This window comes from Paramisgurnus dabryanus, chromosome 11, assembly GCF_030506205.2.
Source record: "Paramisgurnus dabryanus chromosome 11, PD_genome_1.1, whole genome shotgun sequence".
Lineage (NCBI taxonomy): Eukaryota > Metazoa > Chordata > Actinopteri > Cypriniformes > Cobitidae > Paramisgurnus > Paramisgurnus dabryanus.
The window spans coordinates 24,515,950-24,525,902 of NC_133347.1; the positions used below are offsets into that span (position 1 = coordinate 24,515,950).

General features: G+C 35.4%; 2 protein-coding genes across 2 annotated transcripts; both read left to right on the forward strand.

Annotated features, from left to right (window-relative positions):
• Positions 1-421: 421 nt before the first annotated feature.
• On the forward strand, positions 422-3,069 carry timm17b (translocase of inner mitochondrial membrane 17 homolog B (yeast)). The gene is made up of 6 exons (XM_065247565.2): positions 422-481; positions 1,118-1,217; positions 1,315-1,378; positions 1,672-1,800; positions 2,044-2,154; positions 2,278-3,069. The coding sequence occupies exons 1-6, from the start codon at positions 456-458 to the stop codon at positions 2,358-2,360; spliced, it is 513 nt and encodes a 170-aa protein (XP_065103637.1). The 5' UTR covers positions 422-455; the 3' UTR covers positions 2,361-3,069.
• A 777-nt stretch (positions 3,070-3,846) lies between these two features.
• praf2 (PRA1 domain family, member 2) lies at positions 3,847-6,398 on the forward strand. Its single transcript, XM_065247564.1, has 3 exons — positions 3,847-4,060; positions 4,443-4,660; positions 5,043-6,398. Exons 1-3 carry the CDS (start codon positions 3,882-3,884, stop codon positions 5,180-5,182), a joined length of 537 nt encoding a protein of 178 aa, XP_065103636.1. The 5' UTR covers positions 3,847-3,881; the 3' UTR covers positions 5,183-6,398.
• Positions 6,399-9,953: the final 3,555 nt, after the last annotated feature.

The following is a 9,953-nucleotide window of genomic DNA, read 5'->3' on the forward strand; positions in this document are numbered from 1 at the left end:
GTAGTACATGGCAGGAAATTTGGGGAAAATAGTACTAAAGGGAGGTTGTATTATAATATTGAAAAAACAGTAGGAAAATAAAAATTCAGGCCTAATGATCACCAAGCTCAAATTCAACGCTAGCAAATGGTAGGCTATGTGTGATGAGTGAAGTGTTTAACAGTATAACATGTTTTTTTTTAATGTTTTTTGTTTTGTTTTTGTTTTTAAAGCAAATCGACGTTTTAGTGATTTTACAGATAGACCATTGAATATTAAAGCCATCTTGGGAAAGGGACTGAGAGATTTTCTGGTATAGGGATGTTTTAAACTTTTCAAAAAGTACAGGGCTAGTGAAAGAAAATGCAAAAGCCTACAGAAGCATCACCCATGGAGATATACGGCAGGTGGCGCTAATACTCCACAGGAGTAAACAGGACGAAGAAGAAGAAGAAGACGACGTCATCAGCGTCATCATGGAGGAGTATGCCCGTGAACCTTGGTAAAGTACAAGCTTTTTAACTTCACTTTTTTAAATGTTCGCATTTTAGGTTGTGGCAGGTGGCAGATATTATTAGAGCTGTTTACATTCTCGTTCGTGCATTGATTTATTTGTTTGTGGACTGCAATTATCTGAAGTAGTCTGATACAACAGCTGACACTGTTGATACATTAGAGACTGAGCGCAGGAAAAACAACATACAGCCTACTGTATGAAGTGAGATCTCATCTAGCGCTGAAGAGGCACGTTTATCTGTTTCCTTCATTGCCTGACTCATGAAACGCTTTTAAAATATTTTAAACAATTTTAAAATTTGGTAATTATTCTATTCATGCAATCTTTATATGCACTTTATTTACTATGACTAAAAATAACAGTTATAAAAAAACAATAATTTGCATTTTGCACAATATTTTTACAGTGCAAGAGCATTTTTAAATAAATGCAAAAAAATTATTAAAATTTAGAAAGAATAGAAAAATACCGAAACATTACATTATGTTCACACTTTCAAATACATGGCATACATTTCATGTTATCTATAGACACACTGTGTGTTAACTTGACATGAAACAAATATATGTTTTTGTTGCATTAACTACATCGCTCTCTTTATTCCCTTTTTTTTTTTTGTAGTCCATGGAGGATAGTTGATGACTGTGGCGGAGCCTTTACCATGGGTGCTATTGGAGGGGGCGTGTTTCAGACTGTAAAAGGTTTTCGGAATGCTCCTGTGGTAAGCTTTACCGATATACAGAAATTATTGACATTACCTATTACCAACACATGAACTCACTGTGAATATACAGTGAAGTGTATGCTCTGTCCCTTAGGGTGTACGACATAGGCTAAGAGGGAGTGTAAATGCTGTGAGAGTAAGAGCACCACAAATTGGAGGTAGATGCTTGTATCCAAAATGTCTTTTAGCGCATTCAAACTATTCATCTTTTTCAATCAGAATCCAACCTGTGACATATTTTGCTTCACCAAGTGAGCTACAGAAACATTTTGCTTGTGTTATTGCTTCTTGCCCCATTTGACATAAATGTATTTATGTAATTATAGGCACAGATTAAACTGGGTTGAGAAATGATCATTGTAATTTAAATGATTAGGCTTTTGTATATCAGTAGTATGTACCTTTAATAAGAGATTTTAAATTCTGACCTGAGCTTTGCCTCTTATTTTAGGTAGTTTTGCTGTATGGGGTGGGTTATTTTCCACCATAGACTGTGGTCTGGTGCGTTTGCGGGGTAAAGAAGACCCCTGGAACTCCATCACCAGTGGAGCTATGACTGGAGCTATACTGGCTGCACGCAGTAAGTTTTATGACAAAAATAGATACATAACAACTCACTGGATATTATTACCTGATATTATTATTTTGTATAACATACATGCATCATTAAACTCTATTCTTGAGTGTTGTCTTCTGTTTTTATATGCATATAATTTGATCAGTGACTGAAAAGGTTCTGAATTGTCAATTTACCACAATGCTTCTAAATCATAAGTGTGCCGATTTAAAAAGTGTTTGCATTATGGGCACGCTTTTGTTTTAGGTGGTCCACTGGCTATGGTGGGCTCTGCAATGATGGGAGGAATTCTTCTTGCTCTAATTGAGGGTGTTGGGATACTCCTTACTAGATACACAGCACAACAGTTTCAAAACCGTGAGTTAAACAGCGCAGGAGACATATAGAGCTGATTCAGTCTGACTAACTTTAAAATTGAAAAGATATTTTCATTGTGATTCTAATAGTGTTTTCACCCATTGCACTTTCCTTCTTGTATAGCGAGTCCTATTGCGGAGGACCCAAGTCAGCTTCCCCCAAAAGAAGGTGGCCAGGAATCACGTGGTTTTGGACAGTATCAGTAAAACAGTGGGGATAGGTAAAGGGATAGGTTACCCAAAAATAAATTGTCATCATTAACTCACCCTCATGTTGTTACAAACCTGTATAATTTCTTTGTTTTGCTGAACACAAAAGAAGATATTTTGAGCAATGTTTGTAACCAAATCGAGCACCATTGACTTCCATAGTAGTATTTTTCCTACTATTGAAGTCGATGGTGCTCTCTGCTTGATTGCAAATATCTTCCTTTGTGTTCAGCAGAAAAATCCATTCATACAGCAACATGAGGTTTCATTTTTGGGTGAACTATCGCTTTAAGAAGTTCTGCAGCTTTTGCACAGTTTACACGACCCCCTTAAGATAAGTGGGTTAGAATCTAAATCATCCTGTATTAGCTATCACTCAGGGGCAAACCGTAAGTAATTTGTAGTATTTAACAATTGTAATATACACTTTGGTATTTTCTAATGTTTCAAAGGGAATAAAAAAGATAATAAGTTTGTTATACCTACAATATTACAATACTGTCAATCTCCTGTTTAAAAGGCAAATCTATGAATAAGTAAAATGATTCTACACTTGAGAAAAACACTTTTTAGTTGGTCACATTACATAATCCAAGTCAAGCAGTTCAGTTTAAAGATACATTTTCAATAATTTAATTATTAATAGTGTAATGTAATTGAGCATTTTTACATTGTATTACTGTGTTATAAATGTGTATATAATCCATGACATGAACCTGGGCAGTTATTGAGATGGTTTCTGTTTTAGAGTTTTTTTTGCTATGTAAAATTGTGAGCTTTTGAAAATGTAGTGCAGTGGTTCTCAAACTGGAGGACACGAGATGGTGCCAAGGAGCCCTAGTTCTATGACATTTTATAAAATACATACATTTATCATAAATTAAACCTCAGAAAATTAAGCCTACTAACCAAAGGCAATACGTTGTATAATTGAATATGTTTTGTTTAATTAATTTTTACATTTTAGAATGTTTTATGTCATACATTTTATTTGGGGGGCACACCGGAAAAGTTTAAGAAATCACTGATGTAAGCCTAGTCTCTTTTCAGTAATTTACTTAAATTAAAAATTTGTTGATTTTTTTCAAACCTATCTTTTGACATTAATATGGAATTGATATTCAGTTTATTGCTCCTCAATCAAATGAATTTCAAGGCATTTATCTCTTGTCTTTAGTGCATTTTATTTCCCCACTTTTGTACTGGTTAGTTTGCAAGATGTTCTTTTATTAGATTATTTATTTGGAGCTTTGGAAATATTTGGAGATAATTTTTTTACATTTCAATAAAGTATTTTAGGCTTGATATTGATGTGTGATAATAAAAACAATAATAATTTATTGTTATTATTTTATCTCATTTATTCCACTTAAAGAAAATGTTATAATTTTTTAAAAAGCTATCTCATAAAAAAAAATGTTTTGCTTGTGTGGCAATTTTTCCAGTGCAGCCTGTAATCGTTTTACGGAAACGGAACGCAGTGCATGCTGGGAAATGTAGTCGCCAACCGCGTCAAAAATGGTGGACTTTCAGCCTCCGCCTTTCCGATCCTTGGATGATTTTTTCTTAGGTTCTGCTCGGTTTTCAGCGCCTGATATCCGTAACCTGGAGCGCTGGAATAACCGGATCATAAACAACTTGCTGTATTACCAGTCAAACTATTTCGCCTTTGTCGTGGCTTTTCTTATTATAGTCGGGTGAGTAAACACCAGTGACGTGTTCCTTCATTCAGACCTGTTCATTGTTTTGCATTTATTTATAACCATAACCTCACCCGATAACAGCACTAAATTCTAAAATTTTCGTAAACAAAAATAATGTTTTTCTGTGACTGAAATAAATAAACGGGTTATGCCATTGTTGCATGGATGCATACAACCATTCACTAGCATAAGGATGACAGCCATAAAGTCTCCAGTTAAGTTAGTAACAAAGCAGTAATAATATTTTTTAGCAATCCTATCCTAACCCCAGACAGATTAAAATACAGTTACACCTCATAAAGCCATACTACTTTCACTTTTCATGTAAACATCAGTAGCATCAGTCTTTAATAATTTTGTGTATATTGTGCCATAGGTATTTTCAACCATTCCAGCTGATTCTCGGGGCGACAGTTGTGATCCTTTTGTTTTTGGGGTTTGTCTGGGCTGCGGAAAACAAGTCTGTTGTTCGAAGATTTCGGAGGAATCATCCATCACTCTGCTCTGCTGCGATCCTGGGCTCCAGCTACCTTCTTCTGTCTGTCTTAGGAGGGGTGGCCGTGTTTCTTTTTGGCATAGCCTTCCCAATATTAGGTTACTATTTCGAGTTATCTACAGTATCTCACAAGTTTGTTTTAACTTAGTTTAGTTTTTATTCAGCTCCTCAAAGCACAGTATGGGTGCTTATATAATTGCAGGGGCATTTGGTGTCCAAAGTCATTATTTGCTTTTTTCAAAATCATTTTAATAATTTGGTACTCATTGTCATGGATCATAAGATGTTAAAAAACTTTTAGTTTGTTACCAAGGTAAAGTTACAGTGCTTACAATCGTGTGTGTGTGTGTGTGTGTGTGTGTGTGTGTGTGTTTCTCTGTGTATGACTGTCAGTCAACCTTGGTAACAGAGTTGACAATCATATAATCACCCTTATGTATTATTGTGCAGTACTAAACATCATTGTCTTCTTTCCTTTAGTGGTTCTTATTCATGCTTCAGTAAGACTCAGAAGTCTTAAAAATAAACTGGAGAACAAGCTGGAGAGTATAGGACTGAAGAGGACTCCTATGGGCCTGTTACTGGAAGCTCTGGGACAGGAACAAGAAGCCGGATCATAGCTATTAAGCACCTGTACTAAGATTCGTTTCTTCTTTCCTGGGCACTTATTTTCTTTATGCATATTTTCAAAAATACACATACGAGTGATATTGGCAAGATATGTATGTCATAGTATTAAAAGTCTCTCAGGTATGCAAGATGAACCCAGTGAAAATAACTTTTTATATGAAGAATTGGCGTGGAGAGTGATTTAAAGCAAACAGGTTACCGGCTCAAGTGTTAATGATTACTTGTTGGTACTCAAGTTGCTTAAGAAGGACTAAAATGTCTTACTATATACAATACAAGGTGTCTTAAACAAAATATAGAAAAGTAATGCCTTTTAAACATGGCATTAAATGGAGTTATTATGCCAAGTCATAATTAGAGGTTTCTCGGATAAAGCAATGCCAACACTGAAGTTATTTTATCCTTAATCCTTAATTTTTGTAAAGGAAATATTTCTGAAGAGATGAAGATTTAGAGAAAAAAGGAAATTATTTCCATTTATTTCCATAAATTATTACGGCCGTTGTTATTGTGCATTAGGTGACCGATCAGAACGATTTGTTTTAAATTTTATCTTATTTTGTTTGTAATGAAGTTATGCCTTGTTTGGTTGCTCTCACAAATTGCCAAGGTGACTTCTCTGTTATAGCAACCCTTTTGAATGAAGACCAAGATTATTTATTCTTCATGTTCTCATGAAGTACATTGTCTTCACTGACATTGCAAGAGGAAAATGTCTTATTTCCACAGACAGGAGAGATGCAATATATATATATATATATATATATATATATATATATATATATATATATAATCATTGATGTAAATGATCTAAGATATTGAGATGTAGTAGACCATAATGTGGTGCATTAGCATTCCTAAGAGATGTAACTCTACAGCCTTTTTTTATTTCTTTTACATTGACAGCCTTTAAAGGACATTAAACATACTCTGTTTTCATTCCTTCATACCTAAGACAATGAATACACAAAATCGAGTAACTTGAATGTTAAATGTCATATTTATGTATACTTTATGTATGCATAACAAATACTTTATATTACTCTATGTCCTCCATCTTATTTATGTTTATGCTTTTATGTCATTATTTTTATGTCATTATTTTTAATTCACGCATGCATGCCACATTTAATGTTTACAACATCATTTGCCTTGTATTTTCAGTAAATGTTCATCCATTGCCGTGATGATAATAAATACACTTGCAGAAAACACCATGCTTTGTTATTTCTGCGCGCTGCCACAAAGTGGCGATGTCCTTATTAGAATATTATTTTGCGAAATAATGCGAAGAAACGCTAAGAAATAAAAAATTGTTTTTTTTGTGATCTTCAGAATCTAATAGCAGTATTAATAACGATTAAAATAACAACTTTAACTTGATAATTGCTCATAAATGATTGTTTTTACTTGGCAAGGTCTGTAAACTTTAAAAATGCACTAAATCAAATGCATTTGTTTAACATAGTTTACAAGGCATCTAGACATATCCTCGTGTCTCACTTGAAAGGTTTCAGCTCAGTCATCTCTATTAACCGGCTCAGATTCAGAGTTAATCCTGATTCAAGGCTTACTACTGAGAAATACGGGAAGAGGAGGATAGGTGTATACATTTGTTTTCCTTAATACGCGTAAAATACTTTACTATCCAAATATGTTATGCTCATGTAAAGTTGGTCATTTTTCATTTAATTTGGTCACCGGTAATTGGGTCAGTCTTGAAATGTAACGGTTTGTAGTGTTTTAATGGAGCGCGCTTAGCTAAGCTGTTGCACCTACCGACTGCTGCGCGGCGTGCGCGCGAGCGACACATTTCTTTCTGGCTCGTGTTAAACAATAAATGTGATATGAATTAAGTTTTAAATTGTCAGTTCAATAGTGTTACTGCATGTGAGATTCTGGAAATAAGCTAGTCGTGGAGAAGCAGTGGAAATGGACGCGCCAACAAAAGGTGAGTTACGCGCATAGCCAATGCACATATTAACCAGACATGTTTTTCAAATAGTTAATATTTCATTCTTGATTCTTTCATTCATATAATAATAAGTTTGTTGATAAGTGTGATTATAACAACTTTATTCGCTTTTCATTTGCCCTAGTCAAATATCCTGCTGGATAAAAACTAATGGTCTACTGGTTTCTATTACAAAAATCAGCTGTTAACTATTAATACCATTGCTAAATTGTATGTAGTGTATTTGAGGATGTAATTGTGTTATGTTGGTTCCCATTTACTAGATAACATCCCACCAATAGAACCCAACATAGAGAGAAACAGAGACCATAGTTTTCATTAAAACCAATCCCACTACCATTAAATCAGACTTTCTCTAATGGTTTCTTTTATTTTGTTTCAAAAAGGATGTCTTAAGTCTCTATAAAAATATCTAAAATACTTGAAACACCCATAACCCTAAAAAAATGATATATGAAGGAAGGAATGAATAAATGACCTGTATATCCAAAAAGTCTGAGGGAAATATTAATCTATTTAATAGTTTATTAAAAGTATTGGGAATGTACATTCACAAATAATCACATTCATGTTACTGGAAAGGAAATGTAATTGGAAAACACTTTATTTTAGATGGAGGCTTGGCCGGGTCAGACCCCAGCAAGACGGACACACTCAACTCAACAGGTTCTGCAGGGCAGAAAAGAGCCGGAGGAACCAAGAAACACACGCAGGCAAACAAATCGGCCTTGCGGGCCCCAAGGGCCCTCTGCTGCCTCACGCTCAGTAACCCCATACGCATGGCCGCATTGGCCCTAGTGGAGTGGAAATATCCTTATGACCTGCGTGTTGTGTTGGTGTGTGCCCTATGTGTGTGTGTGTGTGTGTTATCACTTGTATTTTCTTAATGGTTTGTTCCTTGACCTTTGACCTTCAAGCCCTTTGACATATTCATTTTGTTGGCCATCTTCGCAAATTGTGTTGCACTGGGTGTGTCCAAACCATTTCCTGAAGATGATTCCAATGCAACTAACCACAATCTGGTGAGTTTACTGTTCCAACATCTGCCTCTGTGAGTGAAGAGTTCACCTGAACTGAGATTTTATACTGTATTTACATTGATGCATTTGGCAGACACTTTCATCCAAAGCGACTTGCATCCATTAATTAATGAAGAGATACACTGTCCCTGTCCCCAATGGCACACTCCGGACTTGTGGACTTCCTCAGAGTCCACACTTTGATGACATCATGTAGTGCAGAACTTAGGGATCCATGACGTGAGTCCACGAGGGCGCACCAGAGTTGTATTTTGGGACAGACTCGAGCGTCAAGCCGGAAAATAGGAAGAGAAGTTGCCCACTAGGGTGAACTCATTCCTTCCGTCATCTGATTGGTCTGGTTGCTCTTTCGCAAGGACTTTTGGGTTGGTAAATTGCGTGAAATTCGCTGAAGACCGCATCAAGGGTGCAAAGATGAGCACACTTCGGAGCGTAAAAATGTCAGATGGGCCACCCTACGGACTCGTAGACTAAGCAAGACCAAAAGTCCACATGAAGTGTGCCATGTGGGACAGGGCCACTGTAGCTGTAACCATTTTTACATACAGCCAATAACACAATAAGCAATGCAGAGAGCCTAGTGTCGATGTTTATACTACTAGTGAACGACTACGACTGTGAATATCTACTGGGGTTTTCCACTTTTAGCTGTTTTTGGGGTTGCATCAAAAACTTAAATGCCTACTTGAAGATTTAAGAAGTGTAGTTTTGTAAATATGAAATAGTTAGGTGTATGTATATCAGAGTTTTTTCACACCATCTGTGTGACTGCAATGTCAGAGAAAAAAGTTGAAAAATGGTCCCTACAGTAGTCACTGGGGTGGTACCCTTTTAAAAAGTACACCTTTATATCTAAAAAGTTATCATATCAGTACCACAGAGGTACATATTGGTTCCAAATATATACATATCTATACCTAAATGGTTCATATTAGGAGCTTTTTAAAGGGTACTACTGTTAATGGTTGAAATTATGTTTATGGCAGATAAGACCAGCAGACTCACTTAAAAAAATATTTGCTGCCTTAATTTTTTCAAGAAAATGTTCAAGTTAAAATTGCTTAACTTCTTTAAATATATTTTATAAGTTATACTAACAGCAACTCATCTCTATCTCTAAGATAAAAATAATGACGTGTAAAGCCAAATCGATTATACTTGAAAATATAAGGCAGTAAATTATAACTTTATAAAAAAGTACTGACAAAACAATGCTAAATGAGTATTGAAGTGTTATTTATGATTTTTGCTTTCAGTTTCAGTATGTGAAACTAAAAGTATTCAACACATACACATACACAATACAGATTTCTTCAGTGCATGAAGTTAATTTAGCTTGAAATTTGTGAAGGCCAAACAGCTGTGAATGCCAAACAGGATAAGAGCCATTGACCATCTGTTTTATCACAACATGTATAGTCTACTCACTGATATATGTATATTTTATACGTTGATTTAGATTTTTTGTATTTCACAAACCACTAAAAAAGCTTGGATTGAATAAGGTCTTCTCGTCCCTGTTGATGCAGGGTGAATGCATGCACTCTAAAAATGTCTGGGTTATTTTATAACTCAGCAGTAAGGGTTAAAAAGGGACGAGCTCAGCCGATAGGTTAAATCAACCCAAACTTTTTTATATTTGACCCAACAATGGATTAAAACAACCCAGCATTTTGGGTTAAAACCACCCAGCATAGGTTAAATTACAACCCAAGGGGCTGTGTTCGTCCCTTTCTGACCCAATGC

Bases quoted from the DNA above. Each gene is read 5' to 3' on its own strand.
- timm17b (XM_065247565.2), top strand. From the start codon at position 456: ATGGAGGAGTATGCCCGTGAACCTTG. The intron at 482-1,117 runs GTAAAGTACAAG...TTTTTTTTGTAG, and splicing joins GAGTATGCCCGTGAACCTTG to TCCATGGAGGATAGTTGATG. The intron at 1,379-1,671 runs GTAGATGCTTGT...CTCTTATTTTAG, and splicing joins AAGAGCACCACAAATTGGAG to GTAGTTTTGCTGTATGGGGT.
- praf2 (XM_065247564.1), top strand. From the start codon at position 3,882: ATGGTGGACTTTCAGCCTCCGCCTTTCCGATCCTTGGATGATTTTTTC. The intron at 4,061-4,442 runs GTGAGTAAACAC...ATTGTGCCATAG, and splicing joins GCTTTTCTTATTATAGTCGG to GTATTTTCAACCATTCCAGC. The intron at 4,661-5,042 runs GTTACTATTTCG...TCTTTCCTTTAG, and splicing joins CATAGCCTTCCCAATATTAG to TGGTTCTTATTCATGCTTCA.